This window comes from Dermacentor albipictus, chromosome 6, assembly GCF_038994185.2.
Source record: "Dermacentor albipictus isolate Rhodes 1998 colony chromosome 6, USDA_Dalb.pri_finalv2, whole genome shotgun sequence".
NCBI lineage: Eukaryota > Metazoa > Arthropoda > Arachnida > Ixodida > Ixodidae > Dermacentor > Dermacentor albipictus.
The window spans coordinates 58,795,484-58,820,615 of NC_091826.1; the positions used below are offsets into that span (position 1 = coordinate 58,795,484).

Consider the following 25,132-nt stretch of genomic DNA (forward strand, 5'->3'; position numbering starts at 1 on the left):
TACCAATTGCAAAGGCTTGATACATAGTGTAGGTGACACCAAAGACATAAACTCTGACCAACAGCCTTGTCTCCAAGAGACCAAACCTAATTCCCAAACACGACATTTTGAAGAAGTGCAAAGTCTTTCGGGGCGACCGAGAGCAAGAAGGTAGGCTCTCTGGGGTTGTCGCGGTTATAGTGCACGGTGGTGTTGCAACTCGCGAATGAAGCTGCAAGCCAAATACGAAGCTGCCGTAGTCACTGGCCTTTGTTTTAAAAGACTCACACTGTATCTTATATATGTTTAACCACACTTAACAGTTACACTTAATGACATAGAATCACTTATAGAACAACGAACACCTTGTACCTCCTTGTTGGGGACTTAAATGCCTAATCCAATCTCTGGAAAAGTGCGCAAGCGGACACTAGAGGCTGTGTTTTAGAACATTTTATCCTTTGCAATAATGTATGCCTATTCAACAAAGGAAAAAGAAATACACGCACTGCTCCCTGAGCTCAGGAAAAATAAGCTGTTTAGATTTATCTTTTAATTCTTCGTCAGTTCTCACAGATTTTAATTGGGATGTTCTAGATAACCCCTATGGGAGCGATCATATTTTTGTCGTGATAAGCTTGTCAACCCAACCACGCACTATTTAGAGCAAACCCCGCTGCTGGAAGCTGCACCTAGCCGACTGGTTACTGTTTCAAGAAAAGGCCAGTCTCCATAAAACGTTTTCCGATATTCGTAATGTCGACGAACTATATGAAATAATCACAACCTGTACCATAGATGCCGCATGCATAGCAGCAATCCCTCTGTCCTCTAGAATAGTACGACAAAACCACAAAGTTTGGCACGCACGGGAATGCGAGAAAGCCAAAAAGGAACAAAATAAAAAATTGCGAATTTTCCGTAGGTATCCAGCCCACGACAACCTTATCGATTTCCAAAAGGCGAGAGCCATAGCGTGGCACACGCGTCGCGGTGCTGAGAAAAATTCCTGAGAAAATTACGTGTCGCCCATAAACAGCTCGATCACATCAAAAAGAACGTGGGAGCAAGTTCGCAAACTAAACGGTAGCGTCTCGCCCGACACAATCTCCATTTTGACAGCCGCTGGTGCAGACAGAAATATAGGCGGACAGGCACACAGACTAGCCGAACATTACTCTACAGTATCGCGTTCCTTTCGCTACAGAGTCCTATTTGAAGCACAAGAACACAGCTTAAAAGATTCACGAACCGTTCCACTCAGTGAAGGCGGATGACCAGTGAAACTGCTTCGCACGTAGGCGCGTTGCTCCTCGGGCACCCGGACTATACGCGGCCTCCCAATTTACGAAGACAGAAGGGAAGTGAAATTCAAATTTGAGAACGGGAACTTGTCTGTCTGCATTTTCGTGTACATTCGTGTGGACGACGGGTCGACCGAGGAGCCAGAGGAAACTGGAGACGCGTGACGTTTCGACGAGAGCGCCACCACGGGAGAGCGGATGGAAATGAAACTAGACACGCACGCGCTTGGAACGCCGACAAAGAGAGGGCGGTGCGAACGTAGATATGAGCGACGGGGGCCGCACAGCGGCAAATCTTTGAGAAACCTTTATTATCTACCTGGATTCTAGTGATCTTGAATGCGGTGCCTATTGATAACTAATGTGCTCGAAATACATATCCGAGTGACGCCGATGAGCCAGATGTGGAAGACGACGACGACGAACGTGCGAGCAGTGGCACGAGCGCGTTCACCCGAGACCTAAGTATTTGTTGACGCAGACGAGAATGCATGGAACCTTAACCCGTTAACAGCTTCGCTGAAAAACAAGGACTTCCGACAAGTGGCAGCACGAACGGCCTTTATAATACCTTAATTACAATCCATGAACTAGAAAATGTATTGGCCACCGGTAAATAGACTGCACCAGGACCTGACGTAGTACATTGTTAAATGGTAGCCCATCTCTCAGAATCTGCTGTAGAGACACTCTGACCAAAATATGGACAGCAGCAAAATTACCGGAAGCATGGCTATAATTGTACTATTCATGACACCCGGCAAGCCGCCAACCTCTCCGCGTAGTTATAGACTCATTGCTCGCACTTGTTGTCTAGCCAAATCCTTCGAAAGCATTCTGAATATTAGGCTAATGTTTATACTTCGAACCCCGTCAACATCTCGATGTACACTAATGTGGTTTTAAAAAAGCATGCTCAACAGGTGACTATCTCGTTCGCCTCGAAAACACGGTCCGAGAAGCTGTCATACAGAACACTGTCTAGTAGTTTTCTTTGATGTGGAGAAAGCTTACGACACCACTTGTAGGTTTGGGATTCTCCGCGACCTTGCAGACCTAGGCATCCGCGGCAGGATGCTGAAATTCCCGAAAGGCTTCCTCTCCGACCGTTCATTTAGGGTATGCCTTGGCTCAAGCCTTTCGAGGAAGTTTGCTCAAGAGAATGGAGTGCCGCCGGGTTGTATTTTAAGTACTACACTTTCTAAGCACTGCCACAGTGCTCCCTCGAAGCTAACGCCGTGGATCACCGCAAGAAGCACCCTCTGTTCAGCGCATGCCGACTGATCGGTGTGACAAGCATCGATCAACCAATCGGAGTGGGCCAGCTGTTGTCCCGGCTCTTTAAAAGCGGACCCACCCTGATCTGTCCTCTTAGTTGGCAGCAGTGCGTAGGCCGAGCGATCTTCTACTAACAGAACCCAATTTTGCAGGTAAGCACCCGTTGGGAGCAATGTCTTGTTCGTTTTGCGCGCTGGGCACTGCTGCCACACTTCTTACGGCTCCCACTTTTTATTTTCCAATTTGTCATTCTTTACTTCTGATATGCCTAAGGATTTCGCAAAAGCTTTCGACGATTTTAAGCGTAAAAGGAGACTAGAACTTCGTTCTGTGAAAGATAGCACGAAAATCTGCAGCGACATTTGCGATGAGATGAGTAAGATGGGCAAGAAGAAGGCTGGAGACAAGGCAGTGGGGGAATATGGCATAGGCACTAGGAATATCAGGGGAGAGTTGTTAGTAGAGTTTGCGGAACAGATCGCAGCGGTGGCGTAGAGGTAGAACACCCGCCTCGCATGCAAGAGGTCCGTGGTTCGAATCCCGGTGCCGGCAATTTTTCACCGGATTAAAAAAAAATCCGCGTGTTGACAAATTCTAATATGGAATGCATTACTGTATCTACTAAAAATGTAGTGGTCGTTGCAATATACAGACCTCCCACTGGTAACAAACGGCACTTCTTCGACTTCCTAGAAAATTTACTGGTGTATCTGACTTCTATCGCATGCGTATTTATTATTGTGGGTGACATAAATATATCTTATTGTCGAACGATTCATGTGCAATGCAATTCAATAATACCGTTGCATCCTTTGCCTGCACAAGGGTAACTATTGAAACAAGTAGTCCATTAGACGTATGTATTACAAAGCTGGTGTCTAACAACATTCCCTCTGGAGTCCTGCCCCATGAAATCAGTGGTAATTTGCCAATCTTTTGCTTCCTGCCTGTCATAAACGACATAGATGTGAGGGTCCCACGGTTATACAGAGTAATTAATGTTAACACGATGAGTATGTTCAACACATTAGCTGAAAGTTCACAATGGGATAATGTGTACGATACAACTGACGTAAACAAATCATAATAACGCATTTAATAAACAGTTTCTTTGGTGCTACAACAATGCCTTTCCACTAAAAGACACTAAAACTTGAAGAAAAATTTAAAAGCCTTGGATGACTCAGGAACTGTACAAAAGAATTCAAACGAAATACCATTTGTGTCACAAGTTTATCAAAAGCCATGGATGATGCCAACGCCCTCATTGAATTTAAATAGTACAGAAATAAACTTAACCAGGCGGTTAAAGTAGCTAAATTTGCTTGCTATATTGATCGGTTCACAAAAGTACAGTATGACAGTAGAAAAGTTTGGCGTGAAATTACCTTTTAAATAATTAATGTAATAATGACCCGCCCCTAATTATTGTGACAGTGAATGGTGAACTTACAGGCTCTGATCTCACAACCACTTTCAATTAGTTTTTCATTAATGTAGCAGATTCTATATGTGCGTTGGTGACCACATCAGTGTCAGACACACTTTATAATTTAATCACTCCCTTACAAAATTGCGCTTCTGCCAACTACTATTCATGAAATAGCTTCATTAATTCATAAGGTCAAAATCATGTTTCACCTTTGCATGATGGTACAAGCAGTACCTTTGAAGCATGTATTTTCTTTAATATGTGACGTCTTGTGTTACATCGCAAATCGTATGTTAGAAAGCGGAGTGTACCCAGATCAGCTGAAGATAGCATGTGTATGTCTAGTTTACGAAAGTAGGGGAAAGAATGACATATCTAATTATAGACCCATTTCCGTTCTATCCTTTTTATCAAAAGGCTTTGAAGTTGTCAATAATACTCGTCCCAAAAATTTTTACATAATTTCAATGTTATTACTTCCTCGCAGTATGGATTTCTGAGAAACAAATCAACAGAGCAGGCGCTGTTAGCAGTAAAATAAAAAAGAATATTAAGAATATCGAAATGAAAGAGTACACTCTTGGCCTTTTCTTAGATTTCCCAAAGGCACTCGATTGTGTTTATCACAGCACCCTGCTACGCAAGCTTAAGAGTTATGGCATACGTGGTATTGCATCTGACTTGCTAAAGAGTCATTTAATTAACAGATTGCAGTAGGTTCAGGTTAATGGCGCACCCTCAGAGAAGCTGGCAATTCAGCGTGGTGTTCCTCAAGGATCAATATTAGGACGGTTATTATTTTTAGTGTACACAAATGATATCACTAACATATCCGAATCGCATAATCTGGTCATGTACGCTGATGATACGAATATATTTTTTCTATCCCACTCCTTGTCCCACATGGAGGCTATGGCAAATGCATATTCAAGAAAGCTACATAACTGGTTATTGACCAATAGGCTAAGCCTTAATTTATTAGACAAACTACATTATTTTTCAACCTATTAACACAGTAGAAAGTATCACTGTGAAAATTTTCTATGAGCATACTGAATTAAAGCGAGTTTCAAACCAGAAATTTCTTGGTGTTTGGCTCAATAAGAGTCTTTCTTGGAATTTTCACACCACCAAATTAATGTCTGACCTAAGTAAAACAGTCGTTTGTTTGTATATCTCACTTGTTGCCTTCCTGGTTAAAGATATCCATGTCTTACGCACTTCTGCACTCAAGGTTATCATACTGTATCCTTGTTTGGGGAACTGCGACGTCCAGCAATTACCTTAAACTAATTTCAATTCAGAAACGCGCTCTCCGTGGTATTGAGGGGCTTCATGGCAGACCTTCACATTTGTGTACGTCACCGCTGTTTCAGAAACATGGCATCTTTAAAGCGAGAGAAGTATAGAATTTCTGTCTACTTAAGTACATTCATCGTCATGAATTGTTCTTTTCTTGTACAGATAATTCGAGCAGCCGATATGCTTTTCGGAGGAAACGTAAGTTGTTCCAGTCACGCGAACCAATTACGGCAAGCAAACATTAAGCTACCAGATTCCCATGGTAATAAATAAGTTTCCCTTTGAAACTGAATATTACCTTCCACAAGAACGTTTTAAATCTACAATTAAAAATACCCATTGGAACAAGCGGAATGAGACATTTCTTCAGTCGACAGACTTTGTATTTATTTGTATTTATTTTACTACCTTTCAAATGTTTTTTTCTTTAACGCACAGGTTGCAAGCTTTGTGATATTGTTTCTGTGTTTTAGGACTGACGTATTTATGTTAGTGAAAACGTTATGTATCTTTATGCCCCTCATACGATAACTTGTGTAACCAATTTATTCTTTTCTAGTACTAAATTTGATGCACGTTAACTCACTGCGTCATGCGTTTTACAACGCTTGAGAAATACATTGCGAATTTGTTGTGAAGTGCTCGTGTACAATGCCAGCCGTTCTACTGGTGACCAGGGCCTTGTCAGGCTCTTGCCTTTTTTGTCTTGGCGCCCTCCTTTCGTCGAAAATAAGCTTTCTCTTTCACTTGCACACGGTAAAAATCAATTGCATAGCACAATATAGTCCCAAAGCCTATTATGCATTCTGTCTACGTTGATGACCTTCAAATTGCATACACTTGCTCCAGCTTGTCAACATTGCAGAGAGAGGTACAGCCCACAATGAACATACCCGTGATTGGATTGGAAAAAAACTTTAATAGAAGTCCTGCAGGACGCACGTCAGCCCGCTGTGGGCGTCTCCCACGCAGGGACCGACAGGGAGCACCTGGCGGCCGCTGCGCGAACCATGCTGGACGGCCCATTGCTGGTCTTGTAGGAGCGGGCTTCGTAGGGTCTTCTCCCACTTGTCCGAGGTAGAGTCGGGCGGAGCGTTTCCGCACTCCCAGAGCACGGGTGCGAGTGTCGCCGTGACCCCGCACACGCACAAAAAAGTGCGACACATGCAGAAACACCTTTAGAACTTCACACCCCTTGTTCTAAAGCGTCGCCCTCGTTCTGGGGCCGACATTTGGCGCACATCTAGCGGCACATGCTCGTCATTTATGAAACCGCACGTACCCAGTGCTGGTATTGTTTATTACATAGGTTATTGAAACCAGACAACTTGCAGCTGCAAGTTGTCTAATCTAACACACTGTCAGTGGCGCATGTTGTCTATATGAAGCCGCACATTTGTCCGTTGAGGACAAGGCGGAAGAACGCCTCAACCAATAAAAGAGGCAAAGAATCATTCGCGTTAAGAGAAAACTTCACTGGTACGAGCGACAACATGTTCAGCGGGCACCAACGCCTTAAGGCGCTACTTGCTGATGCAGCCTCGACTGGGCACAGGCTACCTTCATCAATCACCTGCGCACATTGCTATATGGCCTGCACTGGTTTACATTAGTAACTATGGTACAAGTGTAAACCCGTTGTCGTAATCTGTCACGACGCGCGTCATGACGTGATGGTCTTTCGCGGTCGATAATTTAGAAAAAACAAAGAAATACTTGAAATTTCAGTGACCTCGATTGCCTTGCATAAATCTTGGTTAAAGTTAGGATCAACGTCCCAAAACCACGATCTGATTGCAAGGCACGCATTTAGCCGGTGACTGCGGGTTAACTTTAACCACGTGGTGTTCTTTTACATGGGCCCTGTTCACGGCACACCGACGCTTTCTTTTTTTTGCATTTCGCCTCCGTCGAGATGCGGCCGCCGCGGCCGGGATTCGAACCTGCCATCTCGTGCTCTGCAGCGCGACGCCAAAGCCGCTAAGCCACCACGGCGGGGGCCTGAATGCGAGCGCTAGTATGTAGGCTTATTAGACCCCTCGCAATCCCAGCACCCTTCCTCGATTCAATCGCGCAGGCCGCGGCCTGCGCCCCTGATACACGTCCCTCAACATAAGATACACAAAACTAAACGGATATAGATGAATATGCAGCGCAAGATTTGAATCGAAATTACGCGAATCTTGTTTGAGTTAGCGAGGTAGCGTCAGTATAGCGGATGACACAAGGACAGCCTTGCCGCCTGTAGCTGTTAGCTGCCTGCTTCGTCATTTTATTTTTTTTATTTTATTTACAAATACCTCCCAGGCTCCATGCAGGAGTACTATGTGAGGGGGACTAGACAAAATTGTTTATTTATTTATTTATTTATTTATTTATTTATAAAACCTAAAGGCCCATTCGGGCATTATATAGGGCGGGGGGGGGGGAGTCAGTGACATTTACAAACGTGTAAAACGAACATGGCAAGATGCAGTGACCTAATTATATACAGAAAAAATAACATGCGCAAGTAAGCACTCAACACAGAAATAGTCACAAATTTAGAAAAATCTTTAACTTGTTCACAAAAACATAATGGTTAATGGCAGATACAATGTCCCTCGGTAGTTTATTCCAATGATATAATGCTAAAAGTAATCGTGAATGGCGATATAGATTAGTGCGAGCAAAAAGGGTTGCACTTTAAATTGGTGATCGAAACGATGAAAAATATATGAGCTGCATTGATGCAAGATTCGCGGAACATGGATCCACTATGTGAACGCGCGTGAAAATGTGATAACAATGCTATTAGTCGGCGGTTTCGAAGAGAGGGCAATGAAATTGATTCCTTGATATCCGTAACATTATAGTTTCGTGAGTATTTCTTTGTGATATATCTTACTCCTTTATTTTGTATTGCTTCAAGTATTGCTTAACAAGAACACGAAAACAAACAAAAGAAATTCAGGAGGTCCCATTTCAGTTTCTAACGACGGGACCTCCTTCTTTATATACTTCTAATGTAATTATCCCCGTCTTTGACACGAATGAAACTGATTCCGATTCTGAAGAACCAGGCATTGTACAATGCAAAAATGTAGTAGATATTGTGCAAGATTGTAATGTATTTTCTATATCACCAGGATGAATGCGGAGCTTAATATGATTGTTCCCTTATTTCCCATGAAATAGAATGAAGTAATTTACTTGGGCAGGCGTCAACTAGGAGTTTATGTATGTCTATAAAAACATTGTTAAAACAAACTTGGATGTCTACCGTGGGAGCAGAGGTCCAAAAAATCGACAGATAGCTACGGCACTTCCGTCACATTTACTGGTCATTGCAATTACGTTTCACTCCATGTACTTAAAGACGCTGCCGACACTAAACTTTGGTTCTAGTAGCGCTGGTCGAAACTACGTGCCATGTTTCCAGAAAACGTAGTGACAGGCCAGAAATTGGGCTACGGGGTCGCACTTTCTGTAACTGAAGAGAAAACAGACACAATTTAAAAGAAAGAAATCAAGTCGTGTTAGTAGACGATAAATATTTGGCTTACAGACATCAGAATTAAAGTGGATTAGGGTGCACAGCTATGATCATGACATCGTCTTGCTGGAAATGATCCGCATACACTTTACACACACTCACATATAAGTTCGACGTGAATTTTGCAGAAGCTGTCTTCTGTCCATATTCACCGGACGGTGTCACTCGGGGAGTCAATGAAGCTTTGATGCTTGTGTCTGGCCATTCAGAATGAAGCGGAACCAACACCTTCCGCCTACAGTAGTGTTCAAGTTCAATCTGACTGGAATCACCAGGTCGTCCTATGCAACGAAATGTCTTGAACTGGTGCTATATGTATCAACAAGCAGTGCGGCGAGCACAGACAGCAAAATGGGAGAAGTAGGAAGCAAAGGGCCCCATAATAAAAAAGAAAAACACCGGAAACGGAAGAAATAAAGATAAGCAAGAGCCCTTTTCCTATCTATACATCTCGTCATTTGAATGGATTGCACGTGACCTATCTTTTCTCGATTAAGCGCGTGCCTGAGTCCTAATGGCTTTCGCCTTCGGGGTCTCTTACAGGGAACCGCATAAGGTTCGTCGTTACACGAAATTGGGGTAAAAGAAGGCATCGTAAAGAAAAAGAACGTAGATGTCAACTGCTCGAAAAACGATGAGACGCTAGTCCACAAACGGCAGAACCGCTTGCGGCTCAGTGCATGTCGATAATCTCCCGTATTTTCTTCAAACGGTGCTGACTGCCTCCACATAACTCGGGCGTTAGTCCACCGGTGACGTTGTAAACAAGCCAACCGACGGTGTGACTGGTGGCCTTCAAGAGATCCAGGGTCTCGTAGGCAAGCGTCATCTGCGCATAGAAGGGATCGAACACCGTGCCATTCTGCGTAGTCGATATCATTCATTCATTCGCGGTATCATTATCCGCAATTATATTGCACATTGGCTTGAATCTTTTTCAGTGCTATTTCGCAAACAATGACGTCAGATATTCACACTTCCGGAATACGCAGATGCAGTTTTGGAACACGCGTGGAATGTGCTTAAATTACGCGCTCCTATGTGTGCAATGCGTGTTTTCGCATAAACGATCAGTTGCTAGCCAGTGCTCGCATTTTCGACATTCTCGTGCATGCGTACAGAGGAACGTCGAAAATACAACCTATAGGTTGGCATTCTCATTCATGTATCGACCTTCTCAGACTCCGACCGACCCTAGAGTCTGAGTTTGAGGGAAGCCAGCGGCGAGTCTGAGTTGTGCTAAGCAAGAAATATGATTTCTGAGTGAGCCTGAGTGAACTCCATTTCTTACGCCCTATGTTCGCGCGTGGTATATGCGTCACCGTTTCTTCGTGCCTTGTTAGGTAAATGAATCAGTACCAATAGCTCAATTCAACGTACCTATAGATGCATGCATATGCTATACACGTCACTTACGCATATTATGCACGAGAAAGCTATAGAAGCAGCTGACGCAAATTGTTTGCGTATCCGCAGATGCCACGCAGCCGGCTGCAAAAGCTTTTAGATACATAGACTCTACAATAAATGTGAACCCCCGCTCTTTAAAAGCCTTGCGCTTGATTTTATTTACTCACCGTGTAGATTCCAAACGCGTTAAGGCCAGAATACATGGAGCGAATATGCGACGAATAGTCGGCGTTCGACGCCCGGCGGCGTACGCGCGACGCCCGGCGCCGGAGAAAACGTCGTTCGCCGCCGATCTAGCTGGCGCAGAAAAGTTCGTCGGGCATCGATGATACCGGAAGCGGCAAACGAGCGGCGCCCCAAAGCGAGCCAGTCAGGTCTCACTATCCGCCCCGACTTCCGACCTGGCTTCCCCGCTTGTCCGTGTATCCCGATCCCGCTCTATCGTTCACGCTGGTCTCCCGCTTTTCGTATTCATGGTATCCAAAGAGGCGCGGCTGGAATTTAACGACAAAGTAATTTCGGCTGTTCAGAAGCGTGCCATCCTGTGGGACATTTCTAAACAAAATTTTACCCGTTTTTAGAGAGTTCCCCAATTCAAAAGCAATAATAGTTGTCGTTAAAGTTTTTTTTTGTCACGTGTTTTACCACAGCGCTTTTGCCTCGTCTAGCCACTCTGATAACAACGCAGCGACTCGCCGGCGGCCGCCGCCGTGTCTTCGCACCATGTAGCGCAGCCCGACGGACATACGGCGTCGCGCCGCGGCAGATTTTCTGCCGCCCGAACTTCGTCGTGAAAGTTCGCTCCATGTATTCTGGCTTTTACAGCTGAGGTGCCGAGAAGTTTCGAGAATTCAGGATCCTTCACAAATGTCATGTCCGGTATACTTTCGTGGCCGATACTGCCTTCCCACCCACAGTGGTGGCTTACTAGTCATAGATGCGCTTCTAAACACGAGCTGACGCGATCAAATCCAGGCTGTGGTGGCGGCATCTAGACGAGGGCGAAATGCGAAAATGCGTCCCACTATAGACCGTTTCATTGGGCGAGGAGGATAGGGCGCGCGAAGAGCCTTTCCTCCTCTCTGGCTTGGGCAATCCGGCGCGGCGCTGCTTGAAAGTATTGCTGTCGCGTGCTGGGGAACGATTTCGAGATGTTTTAGGTGGTACTTCGGGAAATTTACGCCATGTCCGTTCATATAAGGTCGTCATGGAAGCCTTTCGGTGCATCGGTAACTACAGTAGGCGGAAATGTCTTTTGGGGGCGCAAAAATGTGACGCGTTTTATCAGCCGCGGTGTACGCACATTATCAGTCGCGGTGTGTGTACGTGTTGTGAACTATTTTGCTTTTATCTGTTTTAATTCAACAAAGAAAACTGGTGTCTCTGTATTATCAGCATGAAATGGTAAATCTGCTCAATATCTGATCGCTTGGCGTATATGGAGTAAAACAGAGCGCATGCTAATAAGAGCGCATGCTCGTGCACGGCCGAGCTAAGGATACCACGAAACATCTAAGCGGCAAGCGCAGTCAAATATTTGTGATGCACCGGCATTGTTGTCGCGCATTTCAAGTCTAGTAGGCTTCAAATTACCATATGTCTACGGTAGCCTTCCTGCATGAGGCCGATGGCGCTGCTCAACACAGCGATCACTGCGGTTGGTGAACCAGCACGGTACATAGGTAAGCTGTGCGCTTCGGCATTGCATTTTTTGCCTGCATACAGCGATAATATATGAGGGATCGCATAAAAAGAATGCGATGCCTATTTTGAGGACAAAATTTTTGTAATACGTGTTGTGTGCTTCGTAGAGAACGGAACAAACACAACCGAAAAAGAAATTCGGTTATTATCCTCCTTCTCGAAAAAGCAAGAGAAAACGGGCTAACGCCGCAATGGGGCCTCGGATGGTCATGCCGCACAACGTTTATAAATATGTAACCACTGATGCGGTATGCTTGGACCATGCGGTGTATATAGAACAAAAATATATATTATCCAGCACCTACCACTGATTAGGACGCTCGCGCAGTTCGTAAACAGTCCCTTTGCTGGACAAGCGTAATTCAGACTTTAAGGTATGATGCTATCACTTGCCAAAACTATTTTATTCAGAGGCGGAAACCTCATGCATCGAACCAAGTAGTCACGCAATGTAACCTGCAGCGAACAGTTTGAATGCTTGTCAAAGTATAACATCACAGCTCCTATCGTAGCAGAACGGTACCCACACTAACGCTGTTACGATCGTCGCGTATGTTTCATGGCTTCTAAATCGCAGCTCAGAAATAGAGGATAATACTGCTATAGGGTCACATTAGCGATTGGAACATTCAGAAATACACAAGTGATCTCCGAGGCTGATTGTAGGCACGAATATGCCTGCGCGCACACATCGCGCTGCATGTTCCGTCCACCTCAACGCCTGCAGAAATTCCGGCCATGAGGCCTTAAACCACTTCAGCACGTCTCACAGAACCGTTTACCGTGTAGAAGATGCACGTCATACTAAACAGACCGCACGACCGCGAAAACAAACGCCAGAACCTGCCGCCGAGCGTATACCTGCCATGCGAAAGACTGCTTTCACCCAACGCAGTGGCGCTGCTCATAGGCGGCGCCACTGCGTTCACAATATGGCGGCGCCTACGAAAAAAACGGTCTATACCATGCAATATGGGTGCACGTCACACACACACACACGCAACCCCCCCCCCCCCCCCACACACACAAGTGCGCACGCACACACCCATACAAAAGAAAACAAGCAGGGTGCAAGATACTGTTGAAGACGTACGCCGTTCGGTCATCAGACGTACACCAGTGGTCTCATAATCGTATCTTGCATAGTGTCTTTCTCCTGGATTTTTTTCCTTTAGCCTCTTGGCCAGCATTAGCTCGAACACCTAGTTTAAAGCATACAGACGTGCTGGCCCCTTTTAACGTTAAATTTCTATATTTCTGGGCATTTCTTTATGGCGGAAATTCTATGTCATCACGCAGGCGTAAATGTTACATCGGTTTACTGTGGTGATAAACGTGGAAGGGCATTGCGAGGGGTAGTGCCAATATGGGATGTAGTTTCAACAATGCAGGCAGACAGTCAGCCCCACCTATTGTGCCTTTACGTTGTTGTCCCGCCATTGAGTTGTTTCTTTCCCAAAGCGTCTGGGTCATCTAGTATTTCTGCATATACTATGTTCTTGTGGAGCACGTGAGAGGAGCACTATAGGCTGGTCTCGTCCACGTCTTTGGGTATTTCAAGGTTTGTGGCTGGATAACACGTATGCAAGGCGCTTTTCATTAGCTGCACAAAATTTTTAAGAACGGGCGGTGGTAGCTGTTGGGATCGGCCTGCAGCTATCTCAGCCCGCTGCAGGTGCGTCGATCAGTCCGCGGTGGTGGCACCCTTCAGAGAACCAGCGAGGACAGCGCTAACCAACCGTGAACTTCCTTTGGTGAACTGCGGACTACGGCAGCTCTGGAATTTAGAGGCGCCGGCTGGTTTCGGGCGTGACTACCTTACTACGGGGACGCGAGACAATGGATACCACGACGACTGCTCTGCAAAGGTCGTCGGCCCTCGGAGAGAGCACGGAAACCTGTGCGGCATGTGTGTGTGTAAAACCCCTATCCCCTTCTCTCAAAGGCGACCACGGGGACTTTCTACGATGACGTCCAACGATGACGTCGAACGGAGTGGTTATAAGCGGCTGTTGTCGGCTGCTAGTGTGTGCTCGTCGTCGTGCTCTGTGCTCGTCAATGTACTGGCGCCGTCCTGAGAATAATGTTTAAGTCAATAAGCTTTGCATACTCACTAGCTGCAATTCTTAAGATTTAAATATATGCCGTAAAATAATCAATTATAACGTTATATCTACCGTCGCATTTCTAGAGCATGTTTTATATACTGCGGTAGTCAAACATATATAAAGTAATTCTTTAACCCAAATCAGCATGGATTTGGGAAAGGATTATCATGCGTCACACATGTTCGCACATGTCTTAGCGGCAGTCCTGGACGACAAATCATTGGCCGACAGTATTTTTCTTGACTTTCAAAAAGCGTTCGACACCGTTTCACATTACCTGTTACTGCAGAAACTAACCAATTTTAATATTAATCCCCAAGTTATTGCGTGGATCGCCGAATATTTACTCGAGAGGCGACAATATGTACTCGTAAACGGCGAACAATTTGCAATGAGTAATGTAACGTCAGGGGTACCTCAGGAATCAGTTCTGGGGCCCCTTCTCTTCCTACTTTATATCATTGACAATAATGAAAATGTACAGTCCCATATTAGGTTATATACAGATGACAGTATATTATACCGTAAAATTACATGTGAAAGTGACTACTCCGTAATTCAAAACGACCCATATGCCATACAAGAGTGGTGTGAGCGATGGGAAATGAAACGGAATGTCGAGAAAACGGTGTGCATGAGGTTCTCCAGAAAAATAAAATCTTCGAAAACTTGAATATACGATAAACTACTGTCCAGTAAAAATGGTGTGGGAATATAAATGCCTAGGTGTTTACTTTTGCCCCTCTTTATCATGTAATCGGCATGTGGATTATACCATAGGCAAAGCTTCTCGACGCTTGGGTTTTTTACGGCGAAATACACGTGCGTTTCCACAACAAACCCGGGAGCTACTGTATAAATCATACGTAAGATCTGTGCTCGAATACGCATGCTCCGTGTGGGATCCTTCATCAGTAACTAACAAAGAAATACTAGAAAATGTTCAGTCCATGGTGGCAAGATATGTACTAGATATAGCAATGTATGACAGGCAGTTTAGTGCAACTAAATCTAAGGCTATGCTAAACTGGCAATCTCTCCAGCACCGAAGAGCGTCGTTTCGACTGAAGCTTTTACACAGCATATATCACTCTCATCCTCGAATTCCGTGTGACGTGTACATAAACCAGCCTGACTACACATCAGCACGCAAAGATCATGAACAGAAGATAAGAGAATACAAATGTAATACATCGGCCTTTAGCAGCTCATTTTTCCCAAGAACCATCAGTCAGTGGAACCGATTTCCTTCCTCAGTTGTAGGAATTTCTTGTCCTAACAAGTTCTTTTCTGCATTAAAAGCAATAGAATCTTTTGATCCCTAAGGCTTGTTAAATATCCCGTGTACGTCTAGCAATCATCATGACCTATAAACAATCCCAGCTGCAAATGACATTTTCTTTTATTGCGTCTTTTTTTTCACTTTGTCGCATTGTATCTTAATCACTGCACTGTTTCTTTTTTTTGCAACTTATTGTTCGATTTGTTTTTTGCTTTTTCATTGAGTCTCTGTAATCATAGTGCTTTATGTACCCTTTTTTTTCCAAATGTGACTTGTGATATCTGCCACATGCCTGTTTCCGATATGGCTGCGTGCAACTTCACTGTGTGCTTTTTTTTCTTTTTCCTTTTTTGTCGGCCTATAATATTGTGTTGTTGACTTACACAAATTTATGCAAACCTGCAATTTCGATGCTTGTTTTTCATCTGTACCCCCCCACTGTAATGCCTGAATGGGCGCTGTGGGTACTAAATAAATAAATAAAATAAATAATTAGCGTAATTATGTTAAATATTCGAGTCAGCATTTTGATTTCTCTTAGAAGTGTTGGCAGCCTCGTCGAATAATTAGATCAAGGGTTAGAATTGTGTTCTCTGCCCCAGGTAGTAAAACAAAAGCGGTTGAGCTAAAATAAAAAGACGGCTTGTACAGACAGGCACAAACGTGTACCGCTTTCGATATTAGACCGGGCTACGGGAGCCTTGTGCGGTGGCAGCAGAAGTGGTAGCGACATCTCGTGGTACTGTGTTCAATTACAGTACGCTCGAAATTCTTTCTTCTTTTTTTATCCCGCGAGTGTTGTTGAAGAAGAAAAATCACAAAAGCACAGCACGTTAACAATTACGTCACTACCAATGTTTTCTACCATCAGTTAAGTAGAATATGGTAAGCAACCGCACTTTTAGCTTTGCGTGCTGGCTGGTTAAGCTCTTCCGCACAAGATGTTGCCACTGGCGTTATTGCTGCTGCACACCTCTTCGGTATCGCGCTGTTAGAGAGCCTGTCCGCTGTTCCGGCAATCGGGGGTGGTTTGGGCGGATTGCCGGATTCGCGGGGGCGCAAACGTTAGCGGCCGGAGCGGTGCAGCCACCTGATGGAGCAGAGTCAACCAAACAAACACAGAGCTAAAATTGCAGTAAGCCACTACATCCTGCTTGGCTGCCGGTGCAAATTTTCGGCAGTGGCGTAATGGTGAGGACGATTACGCCGCCGTTGGAAATTTACACCAGCAGCTAAGCAGAATATAGTATTTGGCTTTGTGTTTGTGTGGTTGAGCTTTTCACCACCAGCTGGCGCCACCAATCGGGCCGCTCACGTTTACGTCTCCGCTCAACCGGCAAACCGCCCGCGCTTGCCGGAATACCGGACGCACTAAAATTCCCTATTATTGTACAAGAGCTAACACGTTCGCGGAGCAGCTAAGGCGCTCCGCTATTGGTTACATATACGACATGACATGTGTGGCATTCGCCAGCCCATTTAGTTGTTGCGCGTGAAAGTTCCTAGTGTTTCCTCTAAAGGCAGTCACTTCACCTTTCCTTGGATCGTCTCCGCAGTCTCGTAAGTGGCGATGCGCCTGGGGCTGTACTGGACGAACAAACAGCCTCCTACGGCCGCAGTCGTAATCCAGCGAACCGTTGTTCGAGCACGCAGATTGTAGCACTCCTGCAACGGTGTTGTGCAGACAGGCTATATAGGTGATCAGAAAGCGTCGCTATTGAACACCAAGAACGAATTTCAGGTTAAGCCATATCACTGAATTCACCGCTGCAGTATCTATGCGGCCACTCCTCGCGTACAACGAGGCTCAGTATAAGCGAAAAAAGAGTGTTCATATACTTGTCATTGCAATAATAATAGTAATGCCAAAAAAATACGCAGGAAAAAGAGAGCGCTGGATTCAACACGTCGAGGCGACGCACTATGTGCTGCAGAAACTTGCGACGACGCCGTCTTTACGCGTTCAGGTAGCGTAGGGTGTTCCCTAGCTAAAACCGTAGGTAACAAGAACATGTTGCACCCTTATATACTATTGTCACTTACATGTTTGCCACCATACCACTAGGTATCGTCCTTTAGAGGAACGAAGCCATTATTCGATCCTGCATAGTTCCCGTTCCCAGAAGGTTCTGTTGTCGCGCCGCGCATGGTGCTACCGGAGCTAAATTTAGTCTCTCGCTTTTCGCTTAGAGTGGCATAGCCGGGCAGTACGTTTGCCGATCTGAGCGTGAGTGGTCGCGTGTGAATGAGCTCGCTCTGCGATAGTAGGTATCAGACATTAAACACTCACTTACAGGGGTGCAGCTTATTTATTTTGTTTTCGGAAACTCAGCTGTTGCTCGGCTATGGTGCAGCCGCGCTCGACATCTAGGGGACAGAAATGACGTAGAGAGACTCAGGCAGGAAGACAAAGGTGATGTCAGTTCCCGCCGACTCGCCGGCGAGCCCGCTACGAGTACGGAGCGAGACTGCAATATTAAACCGTACAATCCCCGCTATATTTATCATTATAGGTAAGTATGTAAGCAACCTAATAGGCCAATGAAAGTCACTCGCGCGCTTAGTGACGTCGTTTCCGTTAGTGCCCACACATCCTCAGCTGCACGCACAAGCGGTTTCATGCACCCCAGCTGCGGCTGCGTAGCGTCCTCGATACAGAATACGCGATAATGTTTTGTCTCAAGCTATTAAACATACATTTAGGTGGAATAGAGAGTTGCTTCTCTTCAATTTTCCTGTAGTGAAATCGAAGACTTTGTTTTTTCTAATGCGTAGTATTTGCTGACGCAATTCATGCTGGCCGAGTTATTTGCTGCTTATTAATGCTTCCGGTGTTGTAATATCGAATGTGCTTGCTTTCCTTTTCTCAGGTAAGTCCATTCTCTTTGATGAAGTTTTACGCTTTTATGCGTAGTCAGCTCTTTGTTAGCTCCTTTGCTACATAAGAGGCCTTGCTTATAACGGGATGGATATACCGGTGCCCAGCACAATAGGTATCATAACAATCATCATTATCATCGTCATTATCATATGTGTCTCGCTCCTTCCCATCGATAAATGAAAAAACGTCGCTTCCCCGTGCAGCCTTTCCGCTGCATTGGGGGCACATTAGGGATCCCCGGCATGGTGGTCAAAATTAATCGGGACTCCCACATCACGGCGTCCCGCATAATCAAATCGTCGTTTGGCACGTAAAGCTTCATAATTCAATTCAATTTCACGCGCACGCACACACACCTTGTGCGTGTGTGTGTGTCTGTATTTTGTTTTGTGCCACCTAGCAGGTAAAATCGATGTTTAGTGCTTTGTAGTGAGTTCTTCTGTCAACCGGTTTCCTACGAACTTGAAAAAATATTTGCTTGATGGCATACCTACTTGTTCAGAACAGTATCTCCAAATGAATGGGCGACAATGCCATTTCTTTAGTTTGTTCCGATAACAACGAATTCGTTTGCCTAAACTCACAGACACAGGTTTAACGTCACTTGGGAGTTGACTACTTTCACTCTTCATTCAGAATTGTCACGTAATCCCGCGGCACTTGAAATGCACTGGCAGTTCGTTTTCTTTTTGTCGTCAGTGCTGGTGCGTCTTACTCAAAGTCCACATTTTCTCGAAAATTGATGGCAACGAGATGGTTAAACGCTTTGTGCACCTACACTGCGTCCTTCACCTAGATTTGTGCTTGCATCGGGGCTTAATACTGCATTCTCCGTTATAATACTGGCAATACTAAAACCCTACGTCCCTTAGGATGGACAGATGGCGGGACAAAGACGAGCGGGCACTTACGCCTTCGTAGCCGAGAGAGCGATGATCGGTGCTGGGAACATCTTTGAGCTCCGTGGTCCCCAGACTCGTCACCATTACGTCTTCAAAGATGTCAAGCCGCAGGCTCAGCGTCAAAGCGAAGGTGAACACCGGCGACTTTGCTTTGGCAATGAGTTCCACAGCGTCTTTCTGCGGCAGTTAATATATATATATATATTTTCAGCTACCAGCGGAGGATGTCTCAAAAAGAAGCGGTAGCTTCTGCTTATACATGCTGATACATGCTGCTGCGTACACACATCACTTGTCTCTGTGGTAGGTAATGATTTGACGCGTCTGGCTGCCGTGACAATCCCAGCCTCAAGCATCAGCCCATGCTTGAAAAGCCATAACAGAACGTCGGCAATAAGGCATATCGGCTGATCAGTTCGTTACCTCTAATTATGACTTATTTGGATTAAGTCCTGGCTTTAGTTATTACTCGGCCGGAGAGCCATCCACGCAAAGGGCAAAGTAGACCTCGAGGAAGCTGAGATATTAAAGGTAGGGGTGGCGAAATCGAAATGTAAACATACGAGGTGTTTTTTTTTTTTCAGTCCATATAGAATTTTTAAGAGTCACTTGTGTCAGATAGTGGTATTTCAGTCCTTGAGCCGCATTGCTCGAAGCGGCGGACATTACACCCACAATAAACCAATATCTATAATCAAGTAATTAACAAAAATTACTAACAAACTTTTTAAATGACTACTTTTGGTGCCGCGTTGCAATTTGTGTGTTGTAGCCAGTGAGATATAAAGCACATTCACTTGGAGCAAATATACGGTTCACACGGGTTTATTGATATGTGCAGTGAAAGTTGCGGTATTAATGAACTATTGCTCCACTTACTTTTTAAACAGACCTCCGTTTTATGCAATGAAGCACAAAAGTAACCGGTACGCGGGGGTATTTCATTGCATATTTTGGGAATTAATATTTTAAAACTGTTGTGATCCTGCAAGTTTGTTCCATTGGGGTACATCTTGCGAACTCACCGGTTACACTTCGTACATTGCAATGTGCGCCGTACAGTATTTATTAAGAATTAATTTGTGAATTTTTCTTATTGAGTCGAATGTGCATTTCGATTTTTCATGCAAGTGATCTCAGCCGCTTTGAATGCAGCTCAATGATTAGAGTTATTCTACCACAGCTGATTTTTTAAAATTCTGCATGCTCGAAAAAAAAAAAACCAACGCGACTGTTATATCACGAACTGGGTTATACAGTTACAAAGAATCCAATTTGTTTCGGGATATTGCTGAACAATGCTAGAAGAGGTATAGTCCACATTGTCTAAAGGTGCTTGCCACTCGCAACGGCGCAGGCAAATAAGTTTACGACAGATCGTTGAAGACAAACTTAAAGGTATTTCGTTATTGCGGGTCATGGGTGTAATAAAGAAAGTGATAAGACAGTTGGAAGCAAGACCTTTAATCAAATTTATATGAACAAGAAAGCTGCCATAACAAGAAGCCTAAAGAACCCCAACCGGGAAACTTCAAAAGCAACTTGTTGAAAACGAAAGCCCAAACATGTTCATAAGAATCGCATATTTGCTTTCAGCAGTACATGCAGATGGCCAAGCTTGTAAGGTAACGATTTTTGTTTCCCGTCTGCATGTACATATATTCCTGATGCATGAAAGTTTGTAAGTGATTACGCTGTTTCACCGCCACCCAAGAAAGCTATAAAAGCCGCGGCTTTCGCCACCGCTCCTAATTCGTTTGGATCCTCGCGTAAGGGTCCCGGGAAAAGAATTACTGTAAGTGCTCCGAATTAGAGTTTATATAACTCCGTGGAAGTGCATCTTATTGCAAAATAACTTAAGTGTAACTGAACTGTAGAGACAGCAAAATAAAGGGGACTTGAAAGGGGACTTGGAAAAAAAAGTAAAAGACACGTCGCCAGGTGGGAGCGGATCCTGCGCACATCTTCCACAGTTAACTTTGTTAACTTGCAAGTTTCTGCCCCGTACGTTGGCTCCGGTAGAATGCAGTACTTGTACGCTTTGGGTTTCAAGGACAGCAGTAAGCTCAAAGTTAGAAGTTGGCAATGCCTGCAGTATGTGGTTCAGCCCCTTTTTATTCATCCGTAAATTTAAATTTACGGATGAATGTAAATTTTTATTCATCCATAAATCCCACTCGACGAGGGCCCAAGAGACATCACAGCAGCGGTGGTTACGAGTAAAAACCCAACGGCGATAGCAGCAAAAAGACTCAGTAATACTACCACAGTGATTGTGCTCTTTGAAGGACACAAAGTGCCCACGTACCTCCGATACAGGGCAGCGCTACTCCCTTGCTCCCTGTACAGGAAACAAGTGGATTTCTGTCATCAATGCAACAGACTTGGACATAGAGGAGATGTATGTCCCAACCCTGACAACAAGATTTGTGCGGGATGTGGAACATCAAACCCAGATAAAGACCACATGTGCCAACCTAAATGTCAGTTATGCGGCGAGGACCATCCGACCGCAGACAAGACGTGCAAAGCCAAGTTCAAGAAGCCCTTCATCGTTAAACAGAGACAATGGCACAGACTGCAACGAGAACGACAAGAAGAACATGAAGACGCTATCTCAAGAGAAGACAGAGCAGAGTCTCGCGGAACGCTTGGCCTCCTAAACGCCAGGGAACGACGCTCCAGATCGAGAACAAGGTCTCCATCCACCACCTGATCCTTATCCCGGTCCGGCTCCAGGACACCGGGTACACGATCCAGATCCAGGTCCAGAACTAGGCCATCCTCTTCAGCAAACCAGACTAACACGGTGAGCTGGGCAGACGTGGTCGATGGCGTGCGCCCGGGAGCTGGTGGGGAGACTGCCATTAATAACGAGATCAAGCAACTAAAACACGAGAACGCACAGTTGAGGATTTTGCTAGCACGTATGAGCGATGAAATCAAAATTCTCAAGGAAGGAAAAAACCAAATAAATCAGGTAACTCCCGCTCCTCAGGCGAGCACGAAAGAGCCATTTGAAATTCCGGACAATAAGATGGACGAAGGGGATGACCCCCCTCCACTCAAACGTAAGGCCCAAGCCATCAGTGATAAACAAGATAACGCAGTGGTAGATAAAGCATTAGCCGATATTCAAAAGAGCCTAGGAGAAATACAAAAGTCAAATGAAAAACGGGACGAAATGATGAATCAAATGGCTAAGGCAATAGCAGCAATTATGAGTAGATTAGACATCCTAGAGGCAAACCACTCACCAGGTAATGGACTCCCCTCCGTTGCGTCAGAAGCACCACAATCCTTACCCACTTCACAACCACATAATTATATAAGATCAGCTTCTCTCCAACCTCCCGTCTCCCTCCCATGGTCGCACCCGAAATGAGGCGCGCTAAAGAAGGGTTCAGGATATGGCAGTGGAATTGTAGAAGTTACGAAAACAAAAAGTCAGTTTTGCAGCAGTATTTGAAAGACAAGGATACACCGGACGTCATAATTCTGCAGGAAACACACGGGATTGCGAAGCTAGCAGGATACAGATCTTTTGGCTATGCCGAAGGGGACACCAGGGCATTAACTACGCTGGTAAAAAGAAACATAACTTGCATCCAGCACAACACAGGAATAACGCACATTGACAATATTCTATTGGAACTCATCCCACAAAAAAAGACAGGACATAGCTTATTTATTCTCAACATTTATAGTAACCCCAGGCTACATAAACACAAATTCAAGAACCTATTCCAGAAAACACTCAGACTTGCTGGAGAAAATCCGGTAGTTATAGGAGGAGACTTCAATGCCCCACACACCACGTGGGGATACTTATATAGCAGAGCAAAAGGAAGGGACTTATGGAACGACTCGCAAGAATTAGGCCTCACGCTCGTCACAGACCCCGCCACTCCAACCAGAGTAGGCACGGCGCTAAACAGGGACACAACCCCAGACCTAACCTTTACCAAGAATATTGAAAAGGCGACGTGGCACAACACACTGGAAGATTTGGGTAGTGACCACCGCATATTAGAGTTACACGTCAAAGAAGGGCCGAATAGGCCCAAGGAACGACAGATCAAATTAGTAGACTGGGAACTATTTCGTAGAACGCGAGAGAAGACACAGCAACGATCAATCGCAGACATAGAACAATGGACTAAGGAGCTCAGTGATGACGTCAAAGCTGCCACAAAAATAGCACCACCTGAATCTAACTTGGATAAATGCGACAGCAGACTTCTCCACATGTGGGAAGCTAAGCAGTCGCTTCAGAATAGACTTAGCGGTCAGAAGCATAACAGAAAGTTAAGAAAGCGCATAGCACTCCTGAACAAAAAAATAGAAGAACATGCTAAGCAATTGGCCAAACAACAATGGGACGAGATATGTAATTCCATGGACGGACAATTAAGCACCGGCAAAACGTGGCACATGCTCAGGTTCCTGCTTGACCATGACAATAACAAGAAAAATCACATGCAAGCCATTCATAAGTTAATACACGCATATGAGGGTACAGAAGAGGAATTTCTCAATGAATTACAGCAGAAATACTTAAAACAGGCACCCCCTTGCATCTATCCTATCTACAGCGGGAATACAAACGCAAAATTAGACGAGGAACTCACAGAGGCAGAAATCCGCGCGGCCCTACAAAAGTTAAACACCAAATCCGCCCCAGGCCCGGACGGTATAACCAACAAGACTCTCAGGAACCTGGATGATGAATCGATAGCCAAACTAACAGAATACATAAACGAGTGTTGGGTAAAGGGAGAAGTGCCAGCTCAATGGAAGAAAGCGACGATAACGCTTATTCCAAAACCTGGTAAGAAGCTTGAGATAGACAACCTCAGACCAATCTCCCTAACATCCTGCGTCGGAAAATTAATGGAACATGTCATTTTAAACAGAGTAGACAACTTCTTAGAGGATAATAACATATACCCAGATACAATGATAGGATTTCGCAAAAATCTTTCGGCACAAGATGCGATGCTCCAACTTAAGCATCAGATAATCGATTATAACACGCGCTCGACAAGGGCCATCTTGGGCCTTGATCTTAAAAAAGCTTTCGATAATGCCAACCACGCAACCATATTGGAAAACATCGAACGAATAGGACTAGGGCAACGGACGTATAACTACATCAAGAGCTTCCTATCAGACAGGAAAGCAGTCATCTCCGTCGGAGGGCTCAAGTCGCCCGAGATCGACATAGGGGGGGCCGGCACGCCGCAAGGCGCTGTCATTTCGCCGATGCTGTTTAATCTCGTCTTGATGGGACTCCCCGAAAAATTAAATCACATAGAGTCCCTGAATCACACAATCTACGCGGACGATATTACTATCTGGACCTGTGATGGCAGCGACGGATCAATAGAACAACGACTCCAGACTGCAATTAACACAGTAGAGGAACACCTCATAGGAACAGGCCTCACATGCTCTGCAGAGAAATCTGAACTTCTATTGTACCGCCCCACACTTAGAGGCAGGCCTCCCAAAGGATACGACAGAAACAAGGCTCATGAGGAAATCAAGCTACACACCAAGAACGGGCGGAATATCCCAATAGTCAACCAGCTCAAAGTGCTGGGTCTGGTAATCGAGAACAAAGGCACAAATAAGGAAACCGTAAAGAAGTTAGACACAAAGGTAACAAACACCATGAGATTAATCAAACGAATTACTAACAAGCACCAAGGTATGAAGGAAGAAAGTATTATACGGCTTATACAATCATTCGTAATCAGTCAGATCACATACATAGCAGCCTTCCACAATTGGTTTGCAGCTGAAAAGCGTAAAATTAACAACATGATAAAAAAAGCATACAAACTAGCTCTAGGGATTCCCATCAGTACGAGCACGGATCTCTTGCTAAAGTTAGGACTCCACAACACACTGGACGAACTCATAGAAGCACAACAAACATCTCAAGCAGAGAGACTAACCAAAACCAAAACGGGACGGCATATACTAAGCAAACTAGGAATGAATTATCAC

The 25,132-nt window shown here is 44.9% G+C and overlaps 1 protein-coding gene across 3 annotated transcripts in view; it reads right to left on the reverse strand.

Moving 5' to 3' along the window:
* Positions 1 to 8,788: 8,788 nt before the first annotated feature.
* LOC135896121 (uncharacterized) overlaps positions 8,789 to 25,132 on the reverse strand; it is a 57,485-nt gene continuing 41,141 nt past the window's right edge. For all 3 annotated transcript variants that reach the window (XM_065424467.1, XM_065424465.1, XM_065424464.1), the window contains 3 exons: positions 19,127 to 19,294; positions 16,868 to 16,999; positions 8,789 to 9,659 (listed from right to left, as the gene is read on the reverse strand). In XM_065424467.1, coding sequence (XP_065280539.1) covers positions 9,504 to 9,659; positions 16,868 to 16,999; positions 19,127 to 19,294 — 456 coding nt within the window. In that variant the 3' untranslated portion in view covers positions 8,789 to 9,503. The remainder of the gene's footprint in view (positions 9,660 to 16,867; positions 17,000 to 19,126; positions 19,295 to 25,132) is intronic.